This window comes from Hippopotamus amphibius, chromosome 1 (genome assembly GCF_030028045.1).
Source record: "Hippopotamus amphibius kiboko isolate mHipAmp2 chromosome 1, mHipAmp2.hap2, whole genome shotgun sequence".
NCBI classification, from domain to species: Eukaryota; Metazoa; Chordata; class Mammalia; order Artiodactyla; family Hippopotamidae; genus Hippopotamus; species Hippopotamus amphibius.
The window spans coordinates 118639778-118667506 of NC_080186.1; the positions used below are offsets into that span (position 1 = coordinate 118639778).

General features: G+C 53.5%; 3 protein-coding genes across 4 annotated transcripts; 2 read left to right on the top strand and 1 right to left on the bottom strand.

Annotated features, from left to right (window-relative positions):
* Nucleotides 1–724: 724 nt before the first annotated feature.
* On the bottom strand, nt 725–16113 carry UBQLN4 (ubiquilin 4). 2 transcript variants are annotated; one of them, XM_057726346.1, is made up of 11 exons: nt 15659–16113; nt 13979–14130; nt 13372–13589; nt 12548–12810; nt 10345–10503; nt 6402–6627; nt 5187–5326; nt 4592–4675; nt 4312–4427; nt 3926–4112; nt 725–2574 (listed from the first exon to the last, which is right to left on the bottom strand). In XM_057726346.1, exons 1-11 carry the CDS (start codon nt 15764–15766, stop codon nt 2422–2424), a joined length of 1806 nt encoding a protein of 601 aa, XP_057582329.1. In that variant the 5' UTR covers nt 15767–16113; the 3' UTR covers nt 725–2421. The 2 variants fall into 2 exon arrangements, with proteins under 2 accessions (XP_057582329.1, XP_057582320.1); XM_057726337.1 differs by having other exon boundaries at nt 725–2634.
* Nucleotides 16114–16707: 594 nt separating this feature from the next.
* LAMTOR2 (late endosomal/lysosomal adaptor, MAPK and MTOR activator 2) lies at nt 16708–19896 on the top strand. Its single transcript, XM_057726360.1, has 4 exons — nt 16708–16985; nt 17299–17461; nt 19373–19462; nt 19693–19896. The coding sequence occupies exons 1-4, from the start codon at nt 16918–16920 to the stop codon at nt 19747–19749; spliced, it is 378 nt and encodes a 125-aa protein (XP_057582343.1). The 5' UTR covers nt 16708–16917; the 3' UTR covers nt 19750–19896.
* Nucleotides 19897–21024: 1128 nt separating this feature from the next.
* On the top strand, nt 21025–27723 carry RAB25 (RAB25, member RAS oncogene family). Its single transcript, XM_057726372.1, has 5 exons — nt 21025–21325; nt 24634–24829; nt 26074–26267; nt 26903–26983; nt 27369–27723. The coding sequence occupies exons 1-5, from the start codon at nt 21283–21285 to the stop codon at nt 27494–27496; spliced, it is 642 nt and encodes a 213-aa protein (XP_057582355.1). The 5' UTR covers nt 21025–21282; the 3' UTR covers nt 27497–27723.
* The last annotated feature ends 6 nt before the right edge of the window (nt 27724–27729 follow it).

The following is a 27729-nucleotide window of genomic DNA, read 5'->3' on the forward strand; positions in this document are numbered from 1 at the left end:
CTTTGGAGCCTTCTTTTCTCTCTGGATTTCCGGCCAATCTTGTTAGCCCTTTGATTTTTTGATACTTTTCATATTTAAAATTTCTGAGGGTGCTGGTCTGAAACATCTGTCCTACCACTATCAGTAGTGGGACCTCCTACTTGCTTTATTCAGATATCACAGAACTCTAATCCATAACCTCACTATACAATAGATAAAACCACATACATATGAAACAACTTCCTTAAGTGCACACACTTAGTGGTAAAGCTAGGTTTAGCCTCAGAGCTCAAGACTAATAACTGCTAAACTCCACTTGCATGAGATCTGGATACAAGGGCTTGTTTTGTTTTGACTTTTTTTTACCTGGGGGAAGGAGAGGGCAGCCTTGCCGAAAGATCAAAGGATGGAAGTAAGGACCTGGTCATATTCTTGGCACCTTTCATACATTTCTCTCCCAGCCCTGACCTATGGGAGTGGGATGGTGGGGTGGGATCTGATAATTTACAGTCCGGCAATGGGGAATGGAAGAAATTCTGTAATCCTTCCCATTCCTAAACCACAGATTATAGATATCCCCACGATCAGTTATCCCTTTACCTCTGATGTCTCTGAACACCTGTGGCAACGGAATCCAACTTCAAATTCCTCTAGATTCCACTTTACAAAAGCCCTCTAAAACCAACAAGTTGTCTTCAGGCAGCCTCCTCTCCCCCAGCAAACAAACACCAAGACACCCTCACAACAAAGACCACACCATTTATTTACAAAGGCCAGTATGGGAGTTGGGGGAGGTAGGAAGGGAAAGCCACACGGACATCCTCTCTGGATTGCTTGGGACCCTTTCCCACTTGGAGAAAATTCTGTTCCTCTTGCCTCCATATTCTCAGCAATGGGTCTTCCAAGCAGAGAGAGGAGGTGATATGAGCCTCCTCTGTGCTCCAAGAGCAATGTCCAATTCCAGATCAAAATCATCATTCCTGCCCTCTCCTTTCCTTCCTCAAATAGAGCTTTCTGGCCTGGAGGGAAATAGCAAAAACTCATAGGGCAGGAGCTAAGATGCCAAAGGCCAGGGGTTCTAGAAGGAAAGACTCCTCCCCTACTATTCCCCGAAAGCAATGGGGGGGGGGGGGGAGTAATAAGGGTGCTGGTCACAGCCTTGACAGCCTCAGAAGGGGTACCCACACTACCCTTGGGTTACCCAGCATCTAAAGGCGCAGGGGACCTAGCTTTCCAGGCTGTATGTATTCCTGACCTAGACTGTCCCCTTTGCCTACTTCTCTCTGGAGGGAGAAAACGCTAAAGCAGAAATCAACAAGGAATCCACCCTCCCACTCAGCTCACATGCACGTGTGTGCCTGAAGGCATTCATGCACCCACCCACCCACACACACCGCCACTGCTGAGACAGACCCCAATCCCCTTCATGTCTTTTGAGGGGGGCTTAAATCACTGCTACCTGGAGACACAAGCAGGTCCTGGGTTCATGGAAATGTGTGTGTATGTATATAAGCATGTGTGTTTGAGGAAATGCAAACAATATAACCCCTTGTAAGCCATATTGTTCAGCTTCATTGAGCCCTTGTCTTCAACTCAAATTCCATTAACATCTCTAAGTCTCCTTTGCCAGCCCTGGGACTGGATGCTCCAGCCTAAAAGAACTCTTAGTGCTTCCACTCCCTAACAGTCAACTCCAACTTTCACATCCTCTCCTCAGGCTGTTCCCCTGATTCCCTTCCTCCAGAAAAATCTTCCTCCCACCTCCTCTCATCAGGCTGGCCCCGGGGCTTATTACTTCCTGCTCCAGAGGGCTTGTCTCACCTCTCCCTTCAGACAGGGAGAGCAGGCAGCTTCCTTCCTCTGGACGGCCCAACAGACCCCAAGAAAAAGTGCTGGGTGAAGTGACCGGAACAGGGGGCAAGGAGGAAAATCACAGCCTGTTGCCCCTGCCCCTGCTTCGCAGTATAGAAGTCTAGCGTTGGTTAGGCTGGAGGTGGGAGGCGATGGGGGGAGAGAAAGAAGGAAGAGTTACCAAAAGTAAACAGAAGGCAAGGAAAACCCTAGTGGTACAGACAGAAGACCCTGTTCCAGTAACCCAGATCGTCAGTTCCTCCTTCAGCTCCGCATGGCCACTGAGAAGCCTGAAGGTTGCAAAACGTGGTGGTGGAGCAAGGAGCTGGGGCCAATCACCAAAGCTGTGAGGACGCTTTAAATAGCTCTGTTCAAGCAGGGCCAGGAGCGAAGGGTTTACAAGAGGTGCAGAAGTAACACTGGAATCCTCAGAGCTATGGGGCTGGGGCCCACGCCTCTAAAGCCACCCTGCTGCCTGCAGAGGACAAGGGAGAAGACAGAAGGGATGACAAGCCGCAGAGGGCCGGGTTGACAGAGGAACCAAACGCTGGCATGGAGGGAGGGGAGCAGCAGGAGGCATGGGCCGAGGGATTAGGAGAGCTGAGAGCCCAGCAGTCTCTCGATAGCTGCGTTGATGTCCCCTCCTGTGGCGATCAGGGCCTGCAGGTTGGCCTCACGATTGATGAAGCCCATGGAGTTGAGCTGCTCCAGCTGCTGCTGAAATCTCACTTCTGGGGTCTGCACCTGGAGGGGACAGGCCTTGTGAAGCGGGGACAGGACCAAGCCCAGGAGGCCTATCTGATTCTGAGCGTTTATAAAGGAGAGAAGAAGACATCCTCAGAGTTAAGCAACAGGGCAGCGGTCAGTGAGCTGCAAACGGAGGCCAAGGAGCCAGCGTCCCAAGTCACTAAACAACTGTGTCATCATAAGGTGGGGGGCATCTTTCTTAAAATTTCAAAGTAAGATATAGGTCTGCATCAGCCGACATTCCTACGTGCTTTCCATCAACACTCCGGAGATGCTAACAGGCAATCCAAAGGCCAAGTGTTCTGTGGTCGATAAACACCACCTCCAAACCCCCTTCTGGCAGTCATCGCACACACGGCCATTGAAGGTCAGAGAAGGGCCCCAAGAAAGCAAGAGCCTGTTTAATTGTGTTTAACCAATCAACAGAGTTATTTAAAAAAGAGAAGGCTTTTCATTTTTGACACTCCTATAAACATCTCCTGGAAATGTTTTCCCCAAGGGATGTATAGGAAGCACTAGCCTAGATCATGAATAGAAGACTCAGAGCTGGAAGGAGCCCAGCAATCACAGAGGCCCCTGACACACAGTACAAGAGCCCTGTCCAATGCTCCCTGCTGTTTTTCATCATGGTCCACACAATTTAAGCTGGACTGGGCCTTGGGGATCCCTTTATCCAGCCCCCTCAGTGCCTCACACAGAGCTGGGCACACTTACATTTCTGTTGAAAGGCTTTTCCCAGATGAGTCACAGAGGCCAGAGAAGGGGCTCTTCCCTGCTCCTCCCCCCAAACCCCAGGTCTTGACTATGTGGCCAGGGCTCTGGTCACCTCACCTCCCAGAATCCTTCTCTTTCTTCTCAGAGACGGAGGCTACTTTAATTACCAAAGGGTCCTCTGATATAAGCAGAAGTGGTATAACAGTAGTTAAAGTGTAAATTCTGAGCCAGCGTGCCTCAGTTTGAATTTTAGCTCCGTTACTTACTAGCTACGTGACTCTGAGCAAGCCACTTAACCTCTCTGGACTTTAGTTTTCCCCTTTTGTAACACAGAAATAATAATAATAGCTTCCTGGCAAGGCTGTTGTGAAAAATAAAGTAACTGAGCTCTTATATATAAGGCGCAGAGGCCAATACCCAGCTAGCCCAGTAAGTGCGATTACTCTTCTCATCTCCATTTCACAGCTGTGGAAACTAAACTTATGGAAGACTGGTAACTTGCCCAAGGCTAGAAAGAAGCAGACCAAGAACGAAAGCCAGGTCTGGCTGACTCCAAAGCCTGCTCCGCTGTGTCCATTCTACTGCCACCCTGAACACCGCCGGGTCCCAGCGCCAGCCCCACCGCTCCATGTACCTGTGAGTTTCCACTTGCAGCCAAAAGCTGGATCATGTGCTGTAGGAGCTGCTGCTGAGCACTGGAGGCGCCTGCTGGAGAGGACGTGGCTGGCGGGGCTGGCAGGGAGGTGGGGGCGTCAGGCGCAGAGCCGGCGTTGCTGCCTGCCGAGGATGCTGGGGCCCGGGACAACCCAAAAGAGCCAAGGCTGCAGGCAGGAGAGACCAAGAGGTGGGAGATGGCCTCTGAGAAAGGGATGGGAACGTGAGATCCAGAAGGAAAAGCAGTTGGAAGAAACAGAAAAACAGACCCTCAGGGACACGAGGGCTGCCCAGAGAGTGGCAGAGAAAGGTGTGGAGGGGGAAGAGTAGCCAGAACCTTGCTGCCCAGCTGCCACCAACCCTCACCTGGGTACCAGCCCGGGGGCCTCGGTCTGCAAGGTCTGCAGTCCCTGCTGGATCTGCAGCAGTGCCTGCATGGCTCGGGGATTGGTAAGGATGGAGAGAGACTCCGGGTTCTGCATCTGGTGGGAAACAGCAAAGAAAGACAACAGGAGGTGGCAGCAGACAGGAGGCAGCCTGGACCCTGAGTCCAGAACAAAGTGCGGCCCCTCCTTTAAGTTCCACCCGTTGGACCTTGGGGTCCGCCCCAGCCCTCAACCTCTGCCCGTCTAGGCTCCTCACTCACCTGCTGCAGGAAGACCGGGAGCTGCAGGCGGAGCTGCTCCTGCAGCTGGGGGTTCCCCGCGAAGAGCGGCACGTTCACCATCATCTGCCAGGGTGAAGGCAGCAGCGGGAGGCCTGGGCCCACCTACCCCTGGAACGCCCCCCAGCCTCCTCTCCCTCCGCACCCCCACCCCTGCAGGAAATCTGGCCAGCTTCTCCAAGGACCTCAGAGTATCCTTAGAGCCTACGTGGGACAGTGAGAGGAAACGGAACGACGCGCCGCACGGGGATGAGCGTGAGGGGCCGGTCTCATGAAGACGATGCCGGCTAACATTTCCGAGTACACAGGCCGTACCGTGTGCCGTGCCGCGCCGCGCTCTGAACACTTTATGTTGTGAACTCATTTAACCCTCACAGCTCTCTGAGGCGGGAATGGTAACGGTCATGACCGTTTTGCAGGTGAGGGACCTGGGGTTAAATAACTTGCTTGGCGCGCACGGCTAGGAAGTGGCAGAGCTCGGTACAGAAGCCCAGGCAGTCTGTTTTCATCCAGAGTGTTTCCACCATCACGAGTAACAGCCCCCAGCACACTCGCCTCGTGCCAGCTGCATACCTACCTGAGCAGCAAAGTCGGGGTTCTGGGCCAGCGTCTGCATCATACTGCGCATGTAGGGGGCTGAGATCACGTTCTGCATCAGCTGGGGGTTCTCAGAGATCTGCTGCAGGAGGGCCTGCATTTCCGGGCTGTTGAACATCCCTAGGACAAGAAGGGGAAACAAACAAAACAAGAGAAAAGGGGTCCAGATGGAAACTAGGTACCACACTTCCATCTACCGTACTTCAGGCACTGAGGGGCTACCAAACTCAGCAATGGTAACATGGGCTCCCAAGTCCTGGGGCGTGGGTCCAAGTCGCTCCTGACTCCGAGGTCACCTCGCCCTGCTTTGGCCTGGACCCTCCCTTCCCCATCTACTCTGCTAAGGGCAAGGCAGCTGCAAACTGGGTCTGATTCCTGCCCCTCTGGGCTGTTCCTGCTGCAGGTCAGAGGTCAGAGTTGGGAAGGGTTTGACTAAAGATCATGCAGATCAGTGGTTTCTTAGGAGCAGAGAACCTTTCCTCAAACCGAATCTCACTCGGAAAACAAGTATGTCAATGGTCTGGTTGGAGCTGGGGCAGGAGGCCTGGAACCTTTCCCATTTGGTCTTCCCTCATCCTGGAGATGGTCCAGACCTCTCAAGACTCAGAGGTGCAATTTCAAAACCTTGGATCAGGTTCAAGTCCCTTATTTATGAAATAAGCACATAGAGGGGAAGGGACTTTCCCAATCAAGATGCTTCCCCAGGGTACAGAGAAATCAGAGCATCTACCAGACATCCCTAGGGCCATATGTAGAGCCATAGTCCAGATAAATGGGGCATCTCCCAGGGTCATGCAGTGCATAACCTGCACTTCTGTACAAGGCAGCTCTGCACATCCCTCTCCCCCAGCCTCACATCTATCTGCCCCCTGATTCCTCTCCCACATCCCATTCCCAGTCTGACCCATTTACACAGGATAGTACCATCCGTGTTGAAAGAGCTTAGGAGGTAGGGCCTGGTTAATTCATGAGGCTTGACTTTAGGTCACTCCTAGGGACATCAGGACAGGGCCCGAACCAACCCTCACCCTCTGAGGGGTGGAGCCACTACTCCACGCTGCAGAGCCCCCTCTGTGGCTTCAATACGGTCTCACCTCTGTCGTCAATATTCTGGAGCAGTGTGAACCCCATTCAGTCCTGGGGCAGAGGGACTGCCCTGGTGACCCCACTAAGCTCCTTCCACCCTAGGACATACCTGACCCCAGGCTAGCCGCATTGATCCCAAAGGGGTTCGAGACTGTCGGGTGCACCTGGCTGGTCCCCGATCCTCCGGTGCCCTCCCCACCGGACCCGGGGGCCTGGGAGGTGGGGGGCGAGGGGCTCCAGGGGTTAGGGAGGGGCTCTCGATTCTCAGTCCGCAGAGGCTGGGAGGATGAGCTGTCGGAGTTCCCGGCCAGGGAAGAGAAGGGATTGTTGCCAAACTGGGAGGAGGGAAAGGTTTTGGGTTAAGGACTGAAACAAATCAGGGATAAGGGCTAGGCCCTTGCTTTCTTCTCATCTAATAGCCTCCCCTTCCCCAGGAAAGGGAGAGAGATCTAAAACCTTGGAAGTCCTCAGGTAAATTTCTAGCCCCACCATGGGCAACTTCACCCTCATCCTGCAGGGGGGGAGCTGGCTGATGCTAATGACTGGAGAACTGAACCCCTCAGATAACTGGAAACATCCCAACTCCCCTGGTGGCACTAAATATTTGGTTTCTAATCTCCTCTGTGCTCTATAGTATCAATACTTTACACACACCTTTCCCATTGTGTAGCAAGATATTTGTTTTCCTTAGCTTTTAAGGGGCAGAGACAGTGTCAGATTCACCTTCACACCCCTGGCCCCTGACACTAGTAGGTGCTCAATAGGTAATTATTGGCTTGATGGGAGCTGGCTCTCTACTTCCACCCCAATTTGCCTCCAGCTCTCCCTTTTATAGCCACCTTGGTCCAAGACTAACTCCATCCAACCCTCTCCCTCACGCCCAGGTCCCGCATGTGGCATTCTCTCCATCCAGGTACACCACAATGGAGCCCCGTAGCGGGGCACACCTCTGGCTGAGCACACCTCCCTAGGTCTTCTCCTCCTTCTCTTGCTTCCTCCATGTAACCTCCTCCTTCCCCTCCCTCCCCACAGCCTATCTCCTTGGACTGGCTGCTTCAGTTAAACAGTCCTCTGCAGCACCAGGCCCCCAACTATGTTACCCACGATCATCTCAGGGTCTGCACCCCACCATATGGTGAGCTGTCCAAGGTAGCACCCGAACATCCTCCTTCTGGACCCACCAACACTCAGGAAAGAGCTCTGTGCAAGGGGTGCGCTGGCTGAGGGAGTCCCAGACCCCATCCCCCTTGCTCAGCCTCCCTCTCCCGAGTTCCTAGGTAGTCTTGACCCACACAGGAGGGACCTCAGCAGCCTCAGTGCCCCCCCACCTTGGAGTTTCGCATCCAGTCACTTTTCCTGTTTATTCAAAGTGGGTCATGGGGACCAGGGCTGACCAAGGACTCTCCTGCTCTGAGCTGTGATTCCTTCACCCTGCCAGACGCCTGTTCAGGTAACAGGGCTTGAAGGCCAGGGTTCATGTACTTGTTCCAGTCTTTGTCAACATTTCAGATTTTCTGTTTTGGTGACTTGCGTAGCATCCAAACCCACCTAGTTCTGGGTCCTGCTTTGCTCCTCCCCGTATACCCCAAGGCCTGAATCTCTTTCCCTGAACTCCCAAAAGTGATAACAGCTGCCATTTATTGAGCACCTACTATGTGCCTGGCCCATTTACTCTAATGTTTACAATATCCCTCTAATACGCCAGTTCTCAAAGTGTGGTCCTAGGACCCCTGCAAGGTTTAAAAACCATTTTTATAATCCTAAGATGTTATTCGCCTTTTTCAACACTCTTATTCTCTCGTAAGTATTCAGTGGAGTTTTCCAAAGGCTACATAACATGTGATATTGCAATGGACTGAATGCAGAAGCAGATCTGAGAATCCAGCTATCCTGTAGTAAGCCAGACATTCAAGAGATCTGCAAAAATGCCAAACAAGGCCATTCCTTCCTCTAAAGTTTTGTTTTGGAAAATAAAGTTATTTTTCAAAAAAGTATGCTATTTATGGTAATGTGGAAGGGATTTATTGTTATTTTAAGATGAGTTAATGAATTTTTTTTCTAATTCTCAGTTTTAATTTCAGATACAGTGAATATCACTAGACCTAACCCCCCCAAAAACAAAAGCTCTTTGGGGTCCTTAATAATCTTTAAGTGTATAAAGAGGTCCAGAGGGGAATTCCCTGCTGGTCTAGTGGTTAGGACTCCGTGCTTCCACTGCAGGGGGCTCGGGTTCGATCCCTGGGTAGGGAACTAAGATCCCACATGCCACGCGGTGCGGCCAAAAAAAAAAAAAAATTAAATTAAAAAAAACATATATAAATAAAGGGGTCCAGAGACCAAAATGATTGAGAACACTGCTATAATATATTGTCTCCATTTTGAAAATGAGAAAGCGAAGACTCAGGGAGGTTAAGCAACTCACTTAAAATCACACCACTAAAGAATGATGGAGCAGTTTATTGTATGTCAATTATATCTCAATAAAAGTTCTTAAAAAAAAAAGAATGATGGAGCAGGTATTTGAATCCAGGTTTGTTGATGCCAAACGTTACGTTCTTTTAGCTGAACCAGCGGTTCTCACACCTTAGAGCACATCAGAATTAGCTGGGTACTTGTTATAAAGCCTTGCTCAACGACTTGAATTTTTTTTTAACCCGGTACATGCATTACTAGAAGAGGGGAGGGGAGATTCACCCTACCTGATGCCCAGACTTAATTAAGACAATGTGGTATCATCACAGGGACAGAGTCAGCAAGGACACACTCATCTGTGGAGACTTGCTGTAGGGCAGAGACGGCAAGAACAAGGACTCCGTTGGCATAGCATGGGCCACTCAGGATATGGTGCTTTTTCCTTTCCACAAGGAAACAGTACTGTGAGGTCCCACCCTCCCAGCTGGGTGCTGGTTGGGGGTGGCAGGGGTTCAGTTTGTGAAAATCCATCAGGCTGTGCACCTTTCTGCAACTACATTATTCGTCAGTAAAACATTTTTAGATGTTTTTAAAAAACAGGTTTAAAATCATATGAACAGCATGATACCACTTCTGTACGGGTGAAAAATATGCAAAACGATGCCACAGATTATTTATGGACACATACATAGGTAATAAAAGAATCGAAATGACAGACACCAACTTCACGGTGGTAGTTAGCTCCGCAAACGGGAAGGGAGGTATAAGATGGGGGAGGGGTACGCAAAGGCTGCGATTCTATGTGTAATATCTTATTTGCTAATGTTAAACATGTCTAGCAAAACATGCAAAATAATAACAACATTCGTTAACTCTGGGGTGGAAAAGAGGTGGCTGGGAGATGGAAACAGAAGGATCCCTTTTGCATACTTTTGTTCAGCTTGTATGCCTTTCCGTACTTTTTAAATACCTTTTTAAACAAAAGATTTACTTTGTGTAGCTTTTGAGTTTTGAAACAGGTAAATGTATAATATATTTCGTGTACATTAAACTTTAAAAAAAGAACCCCAAAAGGCACTGAAACTGTATGTGGCAATGTGTTAGGGCCACAAGGATACAAGAGAATGCTATACTCCTTGTATATTTGGAAAGAATTCATGAAGCATTTTTTAAAGTGCATACTCCCAGGCTTTGATTCCAGAGACTGAGCCAATGAGTAGCTCAAAGGCAGGGACCAGGAATCTCATGATTAACAAGCTCCCCAGGTGATTCTGATACAGGTGATCTGGGGACCACACTTGAGACACACTGTGCTAGGGCTGGCTGCTTGACCCCAGGCCTGCCCCACAATCTTTGAGCCCTTGGTGCAAGAAGTTTGTCAAAACAATGTCAAATCCCTTGGACGCTACACTTCCCCCACTTCCCTAGGAAACTCTGCTATCTTCTGCCCTAGTGCCTCAGTCCCGTGCCAAGTTGGGCCATCCCTGCCTATGCACCGTGAGAACCACTTGCAAGCCAAGGCCCACCCTCAGGGGGCTAGGGAATGAAAGAGGCGCAGATAGCACCTCAGTCTTGCCTGGGTCTGGGGTAGGTAATCCTGAGTCCAGACTGCCCTCCCACGGCCCAGCCCCTGGCCCCACCTGTTCCCGGGCAGCACTAAACATGGGCTCCTGGATGTCCGTGTACATGCGGCGGAGGGCATTATACCCTCCAGGGATGCTCTCCAGGTTGCTTAGGGCCCGGTCCTGGTTCCGCATCATCTCCTGCATCATGGCTGGATTCCGAGCAAGCTCCATCGTCTGGTGGAAAAGGAAGAGAGAGAATGGCCCTGGAACCAGGGGATCACCAAGTTTGGAAAAGACTGGGCCCTGATGAGGAGGTCTGCGTCAGGACCAGGACCAGGGCCCAAGAACCAACCCATAGTGGCAGGGGGTAGGGTGAACTGGACCTCCTTCCTCAAGTGTCATCTTGGCTCCAACTCTGCCCCCCTATGGGTATTCTGGTTGACTTTTGGGGTTACAATGATCCCAGATGGGGTGAGGGCAGCAGCTTCCCTCCCTCAGGTTCAGGGGATCCACAGAAGTGTCAGGGAGCACAAAGAAGCTGAATAAGAAAAGACATGAGGGGACTTCCCTGGTGGCGCAGTGGTTAAGAATCCGCCTGCCAGTGCAGGACACACAGGTTTGATCCCTGGTCCGGGAAATCCCCCATGCTGCAGAGCAACTAAGCCTGTGCGCCACAACTACTGAGCCTGAGCTGTAGAGCCTGAGCACACCACAGCTACTGAAGCCCACACACCTAGAGCCCGTGCTCCACAACAGGAGAAGCCACCACAACAAGAAGCCTGTGCACTGCAACCATGAGTAGCCCCCTCTCGCCACAACTAGAGAAAGCCCGTGCACAGCCCAACGCAGCCAAAAAAATAATAAAATAAAATTAGAAAATATTTTTTTAAAAAGGACATGAGAAAGGGGAGGAAGCAAAAGAGAAAATTAACATCTATTGAGCAGTTACAACATATAGTCACTGGGCTAAGTAATTTGCAAATTCAAGTCATTTAATCCCCACGATAACCATCCTGCATAGGTATTTCTGTCCCTGTTTAGCAGATGAGGCTCAGAGACTCACTGCCTGGGACACACAGCCAGTCAGTGGTGGAGATAAGGTTCAAAGCCAGATAGGTCTGTCTGACCGAGACCAGAGTATGGCTCCCGGTAAATGACCACAAGTTGGGGAGGGAAAGGAGTCAAGCTGGGGCAATGCTACCAACACCTTCTAGATCCCACCCCAGGTCTTTGGCCTCAGTGAATCTTGAGAAACGGGATGGGGGCCTTCTCTTGTCTATGACAGGACTCTGATCTCCTATCCCACAATTCGTTCGTTTAATAAGTACTTATTGGGACTTCCCTGGTGGTCCAGTGGATAAGACTCCACACTCCCAAAGCAGGGGGCTTGGATTCAGTCCCTGGTCGGGGAACTCAGATCCTACACGCATGCCACAACTAAGAGTTCACATGCTGCAACTAAGAAGTCTGAATGCCGCAACTAAGAAGTCCGCATTCCACAACTAAGAAGCCCTCATGCTGCAATGAAGATCCCATGTGCCGCAACCAAGACCTGGCACAGCCAAAATGAAATAATTAATTTTTTTTAAAAAGTACTTGAGTGACTACTATATACCAGGCACTGTTCTAGGCAGTGAACAAAACACTTGCAAATCCTTGCCCTTCTGGAACTTATCTTCTGGTGAGTCCAGCACTAGAGTCCACAGCTCTGCTGAGATCGTCTACCCTCATCCCCTGGTGGATGGCCACGAGACAGAGCTCCCAAAGACCAACACCAAACCACCTCCCCTGGGTCTCCCTCACCCACTGGGCACGGCCCAGCCACAATGCTCTGCAACCCTCCTATTATCTTTCATTCCCAGGCCTTTGTACTTGCTGTCCCTTGGCCCTGAATACTCTTCTCTTTTCCTTCCTCTGGTTCCTTTTTTCCCTTTTGGGTCTCTGCTTGGGCGACACTTCCTTCAGGCCTCCTCTCAGCCCCAGGGTAGGGTCAGGAGCCCTTCTGTGTGCTCCCAGGAGATCCTGTGACTATCTCTATGAGAGCAATGGCCACACTGTATTCTAACTGCCTGCTTACTTGTCCTACTTTCCTTTGAGACCAGAAGTTCCTGGAAAGCTAGGCCTAGATGTCTTTTCATCACTGTACCCCCAGCGCTCAAAACATGGCTGCTAAATGAATGAATGAAGAAATCAAAGTAGGACGAGGTGGGAAAATGCCGGGCAGCACGCAGTGGGGTGCCAGGCATCCCCCACACCCCCAGCCTTCTCTCAGACCCACCTGCCTCATGAGCTCGGGGTTGTTGAGCATGTGGCTGATCTCGGGGTTCCGCTCCATCAGCTGCTGCATCTGGGGGTTGGCCATGATCATGTGGCGCATCAGGTCAGGGTTGGACATCATGTCCTGGACCAGGGGGTTCTCCATGATCTGCGACAGCATCTCAGGGTTGGACATCAGCTGCCGCTGCATCTGCTGCTGTAGCTCCATGAAGTTGGCAGAGCCCAGGCCCAGGCTGCCCAGGCCCAGGATGCCCCCAAAGCCAGCTGTGGGGACGGGGTAGGGTCACCATCTGTCACAAGACTCTTCCCCTACCTGGCCAGAGCCACTGAAGTCGGGGCTCCAGGATGGGCCCCTCCTGCTTCTCACATCTCCCTTTTCCAGTCATTTCCACAGCCCCAGCCCTGATCCACAGCTGCCAGAGATGCGCGTCTACTAGACTGAGACCTCTTTGATGGCCAAGGCTGACAGGCAGGCCCAGTAGTGAGCACAGAGAGGGCAACCAATGATGGCCTATTGAGCAAGCAAATAAATACTCCCCAACTGGCTACTACTGGACCCACCTTTTCCCCAAATTCCAATATCATCACATCCCCAACCCCATTTCACCCTCACTCTTAACATTTTGCCATGCTCGCCTGTTCTGGGAAGCCCTCACAGACCAGTTTCCTCCCCTACTTGGCTCAAGTACCAATGTCTGGGATTCTATGTACAGGGGTTCCCAACCCACATCAGACCAGGAGCAGGGACCATATTTTCCCCTCTTCTTGGCTCTCCCCGACTCCACAGCCCAAAACAGGACAGTGCCTTCCTCCCTAAAGGCTTACAGAGTATGGATGCAGTGGCACTGGGAGGTCCCTCCCCAGTCCCTGGAGAGGTACCCCCCCCACTGCTCCTTCGGCTTCCACTGCCAGTATCCGAGGTGGCACTGCCAGAAGTGGAGGGCTGGGCAGAAGTGGCGGGTGAGGCAGGTGTGGTGGAGGGTGCTGAGACTGGGTCTGGAGTGGAAGGCGAAGAAGCAGTAGCAGTAGCTGGATCTTGAACCCTGAAGACAGAAAGGAAAATCCTAGTTGAAGTGAATGCAAAAGGGAAGACAGTGATTGCTATGCTTGCTGTCCAGCTACTGCCCTAACCCAAGCCACCTCCTAAGCAACCCTGAGGCTGGAGAAGGGTGATGCTGGGGGCAGTCAGTAAGTCAGGCAGAGGGAGACAGAAGCCAGTATCTGCTATCTTCAGGGCATTCAGGGAGAAGTAAATCAGGTTGCCTTCCCCTGCAGGTGAGAACATAAGGCTTTCTGGCAATCCATCCAAGAGCCACCTTCCTGGGCCTTGGCATAGGCCCTAGATGTACAGTTGAACAATGGGCGAGAAAGTATCAGATGGCGGGGAGAAAAGCCCAATCCAAAGCTGGACATACTCCTCTCCTGAACTTACTTCTGAGGGGTCTTGATGACCAAATGGACAGTGAGCCCGTCCTTGATCCCATGCTGGTTCAGTGTGTCCCCATCCTTGAGGATCTTGCCTGCGAAGATCAGGACCAGCTGATCCTGCTGAGCCTTAAATCTCCGTGAGATTTCCTCTTTGAACTGTGATCAAGAGGCAAAGGTCACTGTGGAGGCTGACTGGGTTCCACCAACGAGGGACCCTGCCTCTTCTTCAAAGCCTGCATTCCCTTGCTCCCACCTCTAGTTGTGGGAAGTCCTCTCAGCAGTCCTGACTCCATCTCTCTAGCTGCAATAAGCGGCTTCTTTCTTAACCAAGGAGCTAGACTGGTGATAGGCTCTTGTCAGCTCTACCCCAGGGTCTCCCACCCTAGAGAGTCCCTGCTTCTATCTGCCACTCCCTCTTCAGTCCCTTCACCCAGTTCCCTGTGAGGGTACTGCCTGGGCAGTTCTTTCCATCCCAACTCCAACAGCCTTGGACCCAGGCCCTTACAGCCTTCTCTCCTCAGACCCCAAGTCTCTTTCCTCTCTTTATTCCCAGTGTTCCTGTAACAATTACAACAAATAAATCCCAGTTATTTGTAGCAGCACTAACTATTCACTAGTTAAGAGTCTAAGTCCCAAGAGATACATGTTAATTATTATCTCCATTTTAAAGACCAGAAAACTGAGGATCAGAGCAGTTAGGTAACTTGTCCTGGGCAGAATGGAGCTCAGGTCTTGACATCAAAGCCTAGGCTCTTAACCAAACACATGGGGCCTCTCAATTAGAGCTGATTTCAAAGCCAGCTTTGCAGGCAAAAATTATTTGAATTCTGGAATGCGGTCACTTTATAAGGTTGGGGGGGGAGGGGCAATGATGGCACTAAAGGCTGGCTTGGGGAGAGTTAGACTCCCCTAACCTATCAGCAACACCTCCCACCCCCCAACCCAACCAAATCAAACCTGCACTCTTAAGTAAAACGACTGCACTTGCTAAGCAAAGGCAGCTTCCAGATCCCTCCCTTCCAACCAGACGCCTATCTTAAGCCCCGCCTCTGTGAAATTCTGGAGCAGCCACAGCGGGGTGGTGAACACGGGCAATATTCCCTCATTCACTACATTTTTATTGAGCACCTACTGCACACTGCGTAAATCGGAGGGGGGCTGAGAATCAAGTGTAACCACCTTGATTTAAAAGAGTAAGAAGGATCCTGGCAGAGGGAAATCCTCTCCCCCACCGGCCAGGCGTCAGAAGGCGCACAGTAGGCGCCCGGAGCTCTCCCCCAGCCTGCGCCCCCCGCCCGCTCTCGGGGCTCTGCACCTTGCCCGGCCCCCACTCTGCCTCGGCGCCTCGAACCCCGACCAGGAGCCGGGGCGCACACTCCGCTCAAACCCAGGGTCCTTCCTCCCTCCCCGTGCAAGGTGTCCTCTTCCCACTCTCCACCACGCCCCCAGCCCAGGCCACACGGCGAACCCCGGCCTCCGCTCGCCAGCGCGCGCCACGCTCGCGCAGATCACCCTCGCAGGACGCCCCCTACCCGCCCGCCCTTGCCAGCCGCTCCTCCGAGCGCGCGCGGGGCCCCCGCCCTCCTCTCCCCGGCCCTCCCGTACGTCCGACCGTCTCAGAACCACCCCCCTCGTCGCAGACCCCTCCTCTGCGCTCCCCCCCGACCCCCACCACCCGGACTACCTCCTTGACCGAGGCTCGATCGCATATCACAATCTCCTCCTTGTCCTTGGGGGTCTTGACGGTGACCCGAATGGGGGGCCTCGTCTCGGCCCCGCTCGGCTCCGCCATGCCGCCGCCGCCACCCGGCCGCCCGCCAGCCCGCCCCGGCTCCTCCTCCTCCCCCTCCTCGCCCGCCCGCCCGGCCGGCCCGGCTTGGCTCCGGCGCCTCCAACACTCCCCTCTCCCCTCCCCTCCCCAAGGCTTCGCCGCCCCCTCCGGACCAGCCGCAGCCACAGCGCCCCGGGCGGACCGGGGGGGCCACTGCAGCGGGGTCCGCCCAGGGCTGAGCCCGGGGTCCGGCCGCTCGGACTGGGCCTTGCTGGGCCGCGGCCCCCGAGGGGTCCGGGCCGGGGGCGGGGCGTGTCCTTCGCGGCGGAGCGGGGGCCGAGCTCCCGGCGAGAGACCACACCCCCCGAGCCGAGCTGAAGTCCCCCACCCACCCACCCCGGACCCAAAGCTGCCCCCGCCCCTCCGCGGGTAACTCCCGCTCCGGGACAAAGGACTTTCTGTGTCGCCGCTTTATCTCCGTTCCCTGTGATAACTGGTCTTTCTCGGGAAGCCCCAATTCTTTCCAGGCCCGAGACCTCTCACGATTTTGAGGTTGAACTTTCCCACTTCTGGGATGTCCACCTAAAACCTCTTCTCTTGGGCTGACTTTAGTCCCCTGCGAGTAGTGGCCTGCACGACGTCTCTCAAGTGCAGTTCCAGAGCCCTGAATTTTGCCTGCGTGGCCCTTCTGAGCCTTGCTTTCCTCAACAGCATCTCTTGCCTCATCTCGCAGAACTGTGCATCATGTAGAAAATTGCTTTGAACGTAAACAAAGGTGTGCCTGACAAATATAGGGATTTTATTTTCTTTTAATCCCTGAATCGTGGATTGTCAAGCGGATATGACTTTTCTCTGCCCGAGGGGGTTAAATGTCCTTCCACTACTGCCACTGTCCTTTTACTCCCGCTCTTTTCCCCCATAACCGCGTGGTCGCGCAGGAAAAGCGAACTATAGTTCCCAGGGTGCCTCGCGAAGTCTCAAAGAACTACAATTCCCAGCGCCCTCCGCGGTGGGGGCGGGGTTGAGTCAGAACCACAAAGCCGGGCCAGGAAACTACAACTCCCAGGGCGTTCCGTAGCAGGGCAGCTGGACTACGGGAAGCGGCAGGAGGAAGCCAACAGTAGGAAGCTCGGGGATTTGGGTGCAAAAGCCCGGGGATAGGGGCCGCAGGCATGCTGCGTCCCAAGGCTTTGACCCAGGTGCTAAGCCAGGCCAACACTGGAGGTGTCCAGAGCACCCTGTGAGTGCGGATCGAGAACCCGAGTGGCGAACCCTGGCGTGGGGCAGCGCGCGACTCTCCGAGGGAGGGGTGGGGAAGGGTCTCTGGGAAGGGAGGCGGTGGCAGAGGGAGGCAGCAACTAGGTGAACCGGCCGGAGGGCCCCTCTCGAAAAGAGAAACCGACGTGCTGGGTGGGTGCTCGGGGCATGTTCCAGCACACACTCAACCCAGACCCTTGCTTTCTAGAAAGGCCAGTGGCGGGAGTTGGGATGGGAACCCAGGCGTTTGACTGCCCGTCCTGAGCACGTTGATATCCCTCCCGATCCTTCGCCAGGCTGCTGAATAACGAGGGATCTCTGTTGGCCTACTCCGGTTACGGGGATACGGACGCCCGGGTCACCGCGGCCATCGCCAGTAACATCTGGGCGGCCTACGACCGGAACGGGAACCAGGCGTTTAATGAAGACAATCTCAAATTCATCCTCATGGACTGCATGGTATGGAGAAGGGAGCCACTTCCTCTGTCTCTAAGGGGATCCCCAAGGGGCGACCTGGACCCCATCCTGGATGGTTGGAGGGGCACGGACAGGATCTCTGAAAGATTACTAAGAGTTGGTCTGCAGCAGCATTTATAATAGGCAGGACCCTATTCATCAAGTGGTGATGAGCAAGGAGTCCTGGACCCGAGGTCTGGCTGGGGTTCTGAGCTTATCATTTGTGGAACCTTGGGTAAGTCACTTAACCTCTCTGAGCTTTCTTACCACACCTCCAAGGCGAAAACAGTAATCCGCATCACCACAGGGTTGTTGGGATCAAATGAAAGGGTGGATATCAACCGTAGAGTGAGATGCAGACATTTCACAGACTCAGAAGCATGGCAGAGTCTCTAGACCCTGGTCCAATCCTTTCAGTTTGCAGAGAAAGGCGATGCAGTCCAGAAAGGGGTCGTGGCCATTAGACTCTGAACTTCTTGGAAACAGAAGCTGTCTCATTCACCTTTATATCTGTTCAGTCAATAAATTTTTAGATCCCTTCAGTGTTCTTAGGACTGGGGGAAAAGTAGCAAACAGAACAAAAATTGCAGCCCTAATGCAGCTTACAGTCTTACGCATGCTTTAAATTAAGCAAAATATGTAAGTTCGTAAATATGTTTTGTAACATATGTATATAAGTTTAAAAAATAGTATGTTAGGTGTTGAAAATGCTATGGAGAAAAAGCAAGGAAGTGAGATAGAGAGGATGTGTGTGTCAAGGACAGTCTCACTGAAAAAGTGACATCTCATCAAAGATCTAAAAGATCTAAAGGAAGTTGGCAAGTCATGTGGCTGTCTGGGTTAAGAACATTTCTGATAGAACAGTAAGTGCAAAGGCCCTGAGGCAGAATGATGCCTGGCCAGGGATCAACAAAGTTGAAGTGGCTGGGGTAGCATGAGAATGGGAGAGGTTAGTAGATGATGCCAGAGAGTCAGGGGGTGCAGCACCTGGTTCCAAGCACACAGAGGATGCTTAGTGAAAGTTTACTGAGCCAAATTGAAAAGGCCCCAAGAGTGAACTCTCCAGGAAGGATTCCTGCTGTAACTCAGCCACCTACCTCTTCCTCACTCCCTCCTTAACCAAGGGTGCCATGTCAACTGACGATGCCTAACTGATGATTCCTAGGGTGCCTAGCCTAGATCTGGTGCCATAAGGGCAATAGCTTTCCAGTGTTCTGGTCACAACCCAGCCCTAAGAAATATATTTTAAGTCAGAGTCCAGTAAAACAAAAGTTTCATGAAACAGTACTTCTCTTACCAAATGCAATAGACTTCATTTTTTCTTTTGTTTTTTTTCTGCCACGCCACACAGCTTGCAGTATCTTAGTTTTCCAGCCAGGGACTGAACCTGGACTCCAGCAGTGAAAGTGCCGAGTCCTAACCACTGGACCACCAGGGAATTCCCCTTTTTCTTTTAATGCTTATCAACCTTAATTGATCTGGGGTCAGTTAACTCTGGGGCCAAACCTACAGTTAAAAAACATTACCTTGGGAAGTAAGGAGAAATATAAGTGGGATTACTGCTAGCCCCTTCCCATAAAATAATATCACCCATCTGGACAGCCCTTTGCAGATACAAAACTCCTTCCTGTATATTAGCATCCTCACCAACTGGAGGGAGGTAGGGGTTATAGAAAGAGAAACCGAGCTCCTGGGAGATTGAGTTTCCCCGGGCAACTTGGTTAGTAGGTGGCTGTGCTGAGGCTGGATGGCCTCAGGACTTCACGTCCAGGTCTGTGGCCAAAGTCCCCTAGTGGAAGCTCCTGCCATGCCTGGGACATGGAAGGTGGATACAGTCTCAAGAGGAGCCCTTGGGGAAAGAGGGGAGAAAGGGTGCAAGCAGAACCTCACATCCCCTGATATCCCCCCCACCAGGAGGGCCGCGTAGCCATCACTCGAGTGGCCAACCTTCTACTGTGCATGTATGCCAAGGAGACTGTTGGCTTCGGAATGCTCAAGGCCAAGGTGTGTATGTGCCCATCCCTGTACAGCCCTGGGCCCAGCCTTCACGCTCCATCCCTGTGTCCACTGCCACCCCCACCACCTTCCCAGAGTTGTTCTCGTGTCACCCAGTCCACGTCTGGTGTGGGCTAACGCTGGAGGCTGGGGGCTGGGAGTGTTAGGAGTAGACCTGAATTTCAGATCCCTCTAGCGGCAGGCCTTGTGTGGACTCGTTTCTCCTCCCTTCCTCGCAGGCCCAGGCCTTGGTGCAGTACCTGGAGGAGCCTCTCACCCAAGTAGCAGCATCGTAGCAGGTGTTGGTGGAAGCCGGGGTTCAGAAGAGAGAGAGGGCAATTTGGAGGGGAGGGCCCCCTGGGGAAGCCTTCCTGGGCTTGGGGGGAGGGGGGAGGGGTGGAACGACTTTGTGCTTCCCAAGAATAAACTTCAACTCTCGTCTTGTGTCTTGGCTGCTTTCTTGGGTGGGGAGAAGCAGAGGAGATAGGAAGGAGCAGGGATTGCTTATAGGGTTCTTCATGTTCTGCAAGGGTGGCTTTATTCACTCCTTCCCCATGACCTCCAACCACCAGATGGTTATCGGCACTGGTGCCTCAGCTCCCTTGGCCTCTCCAGTGGTGTGACCTCACCTGGCCCCTGCCACTCAGGGAAGAATCTTACCCACCTGTTGGCAAAACCTTGGGAGTGAGCTGAGAGGAACAAGGGGCTGGTGGGGGCCATGTTGGACAAAGAGAAAACAGGGCGTGGGAGTTCAGTGTCCTTCAGTCCCGACCTTGGGGGGCACCTTTTCCACTCTTGGGGTTGGGAGGGTGCCCCCTAGCAGCCTACAAGGGCCACCCCTTCCCTCTTCTCCAGGCATTCACAAGCGCACACAGACCCTCTCCAGATCAGGAAGCCCTTTGCAGACAGGATGGCTTTGCTCTGAAGCCTCAGGTCCTGAGGAAGGAGTAGAAGAAAGCCAGGAGTCCTGCCCCTACGTTCAGACCCCTCACCTCATCTGGCTGTTTCTGCCCCAGGTCTCGCCCTATCCACTGTCCCTAGAGCAAGGCTGGACAGGAGCTAGCAGCCCCTCTCCTAGTGCTGTAGGAAGGGACCCACCCCAGAGCAGCAGGTAGGCTGCAAGTTCCAGCTCCACCCAGGTTGAGAAACTGCCCATCCCAGGCCCTGGGACGTCAGGGAGGGGCAGAGGTTGCTGTGTCCAAGATGCACCTCCCACAGCTCTGCACTGCAGCGGCGTGACCCCCGCCCCTCCCCACAACAGCCTGTCCTCTTGTGGCCCCCGTTACCCCTCACCACTGGCTCTGAGGAAAAGTGGGAGGCCCTGCTCCTTGAGGGACTATTTCTCACTTACTGGTGGCTGGGACCCCATGGCCACAGGTCCCAGGAACCTAGCAGAGCACATTCAGTCAGCTGGCTCTGTGAAGGTCCTGTCCCTGTCCCAGCTGCCCCGGTTGTCACTCCCTTGAGCCTGCTCGCCTGCTTGCAGGAACCCAGGCTGAGAGCAGACATCCAACCTGTCTAACCTGTCTGACGTCATCGTCTCTCCACCCACCTGGGCCCCAGGTCTCCAGCCGCTCACTCTTCCTGTTCTCAGCTTCCGTCCTCTCAGCTTCCTTACAGCACCGCCACCTGCCAGAGCTGAGCCTCCCTAGGCCCTGGCTGGCCTGAAGTCAGGCCGTGATCCCTCTGTTGGCAGAAGTCTCTTAACCCCCATGAGAGGAAGGCTGCATCCAGGTCCCTTGAGAGCTGAGGGCTGAGGGCACTGAGCTAATTCGTAGACCTGTCACCTCTGCCCTCGAAGACACTTGTGCCCTCCATGCGGAGCCAAGATGGGGAACAGAGCCGAGGAAGATTATAACTTTGTCTTCAAGGGTGAGTCGGGGTCCACAGAGAAAGAGGAACGCCTGAGAGAGACCCAGGAGGAGAACAGAGCCAGAGGGCCCCTTCCTGTTTTTTAATCACTTAGTGGGACACCCTCCTAGGGCTCATCTTTCCTTCGGATAAGAAAGAAAGCTAAAGGAGTGGGGGAGGGTCTGTTTGCTGGAGCAAAAGTCCTGGAGCCGCCAGAATGCTCTAGTAAATAATGTGGATCACTCCTTAATGGTGCCAAGTTAGGCTCCTCTGCCTCGTTCCTAATGGAAGCCCAAATCCCTAGGAAGAGTCAGCCACGGCAGCACAAGAGGTGGAGGTCAGACTTCAGAGAGGATTCCCTCCTGAGAAGAAGGGGAAACAAGCAGACTTAAGAGGAAGAAAGTTACCTTTCTAGGCAGCTGTACCGGGAAGGAGAGATAGGACAGGTCTATCCCATCACAGCCCTGGAGGAGACATAGGGAAGATGTAATGACTGGGAGCAGGGTCTAATAGAATCTGGAGAACTCCTAGCACCATGGCTTTGTCTGTCTGCCCCTTGGCAGACCCCTTGGGCTCAAGTGTCAGGAACTGGGTTCAACTTGGCTGTCCCTGGAAGTCTGCATGTATCTTTCCTGCTCCTGTATCTCACCCCTGTGTTTGGCCAGTCGCGTGTTCCCCACCCCCACCTCCACGCCTCCTTCAGGGCAGGGTGGACTGGCAGCTCTATGGTTCCCTGTCCAGCCACCCCACCCCACTGCCTCTCCCAGCCTCCGCCCCGCCCTCACTTGAACTGGGACTCTGTCAACCAGGGGTTGGGGAACCAGTACTCCCGGCATCTTTCCCAGGAAGGGAGACAGGGTAAGAGTTCGCAGTAGACCGGGGCAATACTACACCTAGTAACTTTCGTTTATTGAGCCCTTGCTGTGTGCCAGCCGCTAGCTCATTAATCACCATAGCAACCCCAAAAGTTATCTTTCATTCTGAAAGCATGATAGTCAGGAGTCAGACTGAGTTCAGATCTCAGCCCTGCCACTTATGAGTTACTGCAGGTTGGGGCCACTAGAAGCAGACACTAGGAAGCTGGGGGTGTAAGATGTTCACTGTGGCTCAACAGCAGTGAAAGGAAGAGGCAGGACACAGGATCGGGCAGAGGGAGAAGTCACACTGCAAGGTAGGATCACAAAGCCTCGGCCAAGGGCAAGCAGCTCTGGGTTCACCTCTCCTTGCTTGGGTGCTATGTGCAGGCTGCCCGGGAAAGGCGTGACCTCAGGGGAGGCTGCCCTCTGCATCGCAAGCCAGCAGCTGAAGGAGCCAGCAGCCGACTGCACTCCCTGCGGCTGGGGGCAAGTCCTTCCTGGAAGGCTCATCTGGGCAGCACGGCTCCTGTTCACACTCTAGCTGTGTTATCTTCTGCAAGTCATTTAATCCCCCTATAAAAATGGGGTGATTCTAATAATGGTACTTGCCTTGTGGCATTGTCGTGAGGATTAAATGAGCTAATATGGGACTTCCTAGGTGGCGCAGTCATTAAGAATCCACCTGCCAATGCAGGGGACATGGGTTTGAGCCCTGCTCTGGGAAGATTCCACATGCCACCGAGCAACTAAGCCCGTGCGCCACAACTATTGAGCCTGTGCTCTAGAGCCCGTGAGCCACAACTATTGAGCCCATGTGCCGCAACTATTGAAGTCTGTGTGCCTAGAGCCTGTGCTCCACACCAAGAGAAGCCACTACAATGAGGAGTCCACGCACCACAATGAGGAGTAGCCTCTGCTCGCAGCAACTAGAGAAAGCCCGTGTGCAGCAACGAGGACCCAACACAGCCAATAAATAAATAAAATGAATAAATTAAAAAAAGAAAAGGAGCTAATATGTATAAAGCCTTTAGAATGGTGCCTGGCACAGAGTAGGTGCTCAATAAATGCTAACCATTAGTATCTCCATTTTACAGATGAAGATGAGACACAGCAAATAGCTTACAAAAGGTCACTAAGTCAGTACTCAAGCCCAAATCTGTCTGACTCCAAAGTCCTTGCCCTGAGCCCCTTTGGGGACCTGAGGATAGATCTCAGAGCGCACCCACTGGGAGGGATGAGATGGGGATGAGGTTCCCAGTAGGGGAGAGGCAGGAACACACACACACTCACACACGTCCTTACAACCTCTTATCTACACACACTCATAGAGCTCCCAGCGCTTTCCTGCACCACAGGAGTAAGGAACTTTTTAAGTTGGAGGGGGCCTTTACAGGTTTTACAAACAGGGAAACTGAGACCCAGAAAAGGTGAGCCACTTGTTCAGGGTCACACAGCTAGTCAGAGGCTGAGTGGGGACCAGTGCCCAGAATATGTGGTGTCTGGTCCCGGGGTGCCAGCCTGCCTTTCCAGAACCACCCTGGGTGGCTCAGGGCCAGGGCGATTGTGAATTGCATTTACCTCAGCCCCCCACATTTTAACCCCACGGTGGGTAAGGCTGGGCCCTGAACGCTGCCCTCCAGACTAAAGGCTCTTCGCGGCCCCTCTGGTGGATCTTCGTCCCTGAAAACCTAAAGGTAAAAGCACAGGCCTATCAACAACAATAATGACAGTCACAGTTTTGCACACACACGCTACATCCTGGGCAAAAACTCATTTCCTTCTTGCAACAACCCATAAGATAGAGACTATTGTTATTATCACTTTTTCATAAGAAAAATAACTTGCTGAAGAGAAGATAATAACTTGCTGAAGGACACACACAGCTGGTCCCACACCTAGTCCCATGGTCTTAATCATGCAAGACTGCCCCTTCTTGGGGACAATTAGATCCTAACTTCTTGCACACACACCTCCCATACCTTTCCCCATCCCCAGACATGTCACCTGCCAAACTTTTTCCTCACCCACACCTCTGCCCCCCACACAAACACACACAAACACACACAAACCACCCACTTGCCCTTCCAGCTCCTATAGGTAGAAACACACACAGTGCTCTCATACTCCCCCGCCCAGAAATGCACACCCCACCCCCAGGCCCCTACCCTCCCTCTTACCTCACAACCCCTGAGCTCCAATAGCCACAAACAGCCCACAGACATCACTGCATCACCAGATTCGCAGGCTGACTGCAGCCATGTCGCAACAGGCCAGGCCTAGAACCCTTAAACAGACCCCCCAACCTGTGTCAGGCTCTCAGCCCGTCTGCCCCGGGATGGAGGCATCACGCAGAGTTGCAGACCCTAGCCTCTGCCGGGAGACCGACCTCCCTCCCTCGCTTTTCTAAGCTCAGCTCCCCTTTACGGACTGGCAGACCCTCCAAGCTCAGCCCTTCTCTCTCCTCTCCTTCAGTGGTGCTGATCGGCGAGTCAGGCGTGGGAAAAACCAACCTGCTATCCCGATTCACTCGCAATGAGTTCAGCCACGACAGCCGCACAACCATCGGGGTTGAGTTCTCCACCCGCACTGTCATGCTGGGCACCACGGCCGTCAAGGCTCAGATCTGGGACACGGCTGGCCTGGAGCGTTACCGAGCCATCACCTCGGCGTGAGCCCGGGGCTGGGGGTCTACGGGGGCGCGGGGGTGCTGGGGCAGTGAGGGCATACCTCTGGAGGAGAGGTGGAGGAGGAGGAGGAGGCAAGGACACTTAGCGGTGAGTTCCCTGAGTGGGACCACGGGCCACCGTGGCCCGAGTCAGGAGACACAAGTACTGTGAGCTACGAACAGTCTGAGACAGGACGCAGTGACACTGACTGCTGGAACCGAACATGAGTCATCGCCACCACTTACTTACGTCTTTGCTATGTGCCTGGGAAGGTACAAGGCACTTTACATCGGGCATTTTATGTAACCCTGAAAGTACCACAGGAGGAAGGTGCTATCATTAATTCCTCTTTGAATACAAGAAGTCTGAGTCTCAAGCAGGTGAAATCAGGGTGCAGCTGGGATGGGGGCAGGTTCCAGGATCGCGAGTGCCCCCTCACTTCTGCCCAGTGCTTTGCACTTGGCACCTTTCACTGTCTAACCACAAGGTGAAGGGCTGGATCCCTCAGCTGCATTTTACAAAGACTCAGAGGACACAGAGGAACTTAGGCCTCCTGACACTGGAAACAAGAGTGTCTCCCAGTCAGTGTCAGGCCAAAGGTGGGATATGTGTGTGTGTGTGTGTGTGTGTGTGTGTGTGTGTGTGTGTGGTGGGGGACAGCGTGGTAGTCAGGGGCTTTGTTTATATATACTCATTACTCTTGAACCTGTCACCTAACTTATGAGCCTCAGTTGATTCATCAATAAAATGGGAGTAATTAGATCCCACCAGTCTGAAGGAGCTCCATCTAACTCCAAGAGTGAAACAGGATGCTTGCACGGATGCCTCAGATGGCCGGGGAGATTAGCTAGTCCTAGAAAGATGGCCACGAGAGAGAAGCCACTGTGGGGCAAGATCTTAGAGGCGGGGCATCTAGGAGGCTGTCTTGACTGGGGCCAGGATGCACTGGTGGATAGCAGGGGCTAAAATCACAAGAAAACCCCGAAGAAGCAGACGGGCACGGAAGGAGGAGGGAGCCAGTTCGTTTTGGAGAAGGGAGGTGAATCTTCGGAGGCTCCAAGGCCAGTATCCTTGAAAGGCGCTCAGCATCAGACATGGGAGCTTTGGGCTGCCTCGTGTGGTTTGGGTCTCTGGACTCTGGTTTTCATATTTCCCCATCTCTGGGACTCATCTCTGGCTTTTAGTTTGAGGGCTGGGCCCCATGGCCCTGACCTTGCCTCTGTCCACCCCACTACCCCCCACCCAGGTACTATCGTGGTGCGGTGGGGGCCCTGCTGGTGTTTGACCTAACCAAGCACCAGACCTATGCCGTGGTGGAGCGCTGGCTGAAGGAGCTCTACGACCACGCGGAGGCCACAATTGTCGTCATGCTTGTTGGTAACAAGAGCGACCTCAGCCAGGCCCGGGAGGTGCCCACGGACGAGGCCCGCATGTTCGCTGGTGAGAGCCCACCACGACCCAGCCTGACCCCTCCAGCCTCGCCAGTGCAACCCCAGCTCCCACCTTCCCAGCCCCGGCTTCCACCACAGGGCTCCGGCCTGGATGTCCTTCACAGGCTCCCCTACCGCTATCCCATCTTCCTCAGAACCTCCTAGACCGTCCCTCTGTGACCCCGCGAGCCTCTTTCTGTCCCACCCTGCCCTGAGATTGTCTTTATGGGCCATTAGTCATAGTTGGTTTTAAGACAGCCCACCCCGCGATGCTCAGAGATCCCAAGTGTAGCAGGCGGGTGGGCTCCCCTTGACCATCTGCAGTCACACTTTCCCCAGGAGCTTTCTGGGATGTAGAAGCGGCAAGGTACAGTGGTTCAGGGTGTGGGCTGTGGAGTCTCACCGCCAGCCTCACATCTCTTGGCCGGTGACTAGATGTGGGACCCCAAGCAAGTTCGTTCTTTATTCTCTCTGTTCCTGGGCTTCAGTTTCCTCTTCTAGAAGAAAGAGATAGTATTCAAACCGACCTCACAGGTTGTTTTAAGTTTTAAAGGGTTTAGTGCATAGCAAACGTACAAAACGTGAAGTAACTGTTACGATCGCCTCGGCCCCCCACAACTAACCGTGTGCTTCCTTTCCTGGCAGAAAACAATGGGCTGCTATTCTTGGAGACCTCGGCCCTGGATTCCACCAATGTCGAGCTGGCCTTTGAGACGGTCCTCAAAGGTAGAGCCCCTGCCTCCATTCGGCAGGGACCCCCCACCCCATCCCTGAAGCTTCTGTGGGCAGTGGGAGGGACGAAGACACCCGGGCCTCACTCGCCCCGGCTGATTCCTCAGCCCCGCTGTGGGCCCCCAGCCTCCTCGGAGGCTCCCTAGTACACCCCCCAACCCCTCAGCTGGAGCTTAGGGAAAGAAGCAGAAGGCCGCACTCCCCAGGGAGCTGAGTCTTAGCCCTTCTCCAACCACGTAAGTAGAAGGGACCCGGGTACCCAAACGCCTCTTCCTTCCAGCAAAACCCCCGGTGTTCAGAAAGGGGCACGCAGAGTGTGTGTGCAGAGGGCGGGCTCTAACTCTTCATCTGACCCGATCGCTGCCCTCTGCCCTTACAGAGATCTTCGCCAAGGTGTCCAAGCAGAGGCAGAACAGCACGCGGACCAACGCCCTCACCCTAGGCAGTGGCCAGGCTGGGCAGGAGCTGGGCCCTGGTGAGAAGAGGGCCTGTTGCCTCCGCCTCTGACCCGCCCCCGCTAGCATTCTGGTGCCCCCCAGTCCCACCCCAGCTCCAGGAGCTCTCCCTGCCCCGTGGTCCCAGATGTGAGTGGCTGGTTCCTGTTCACAGCCCCGCAGAACTCTACGGTCTTCAGGCATCACCACCCCGCCCCCCCACCCTGCCACACATATCTCTGTTATCGGTCACCCCCTCACAGACTAGGGCCCCCCAATAAAGCTGTGTTTTGTATCAAGGCCTGG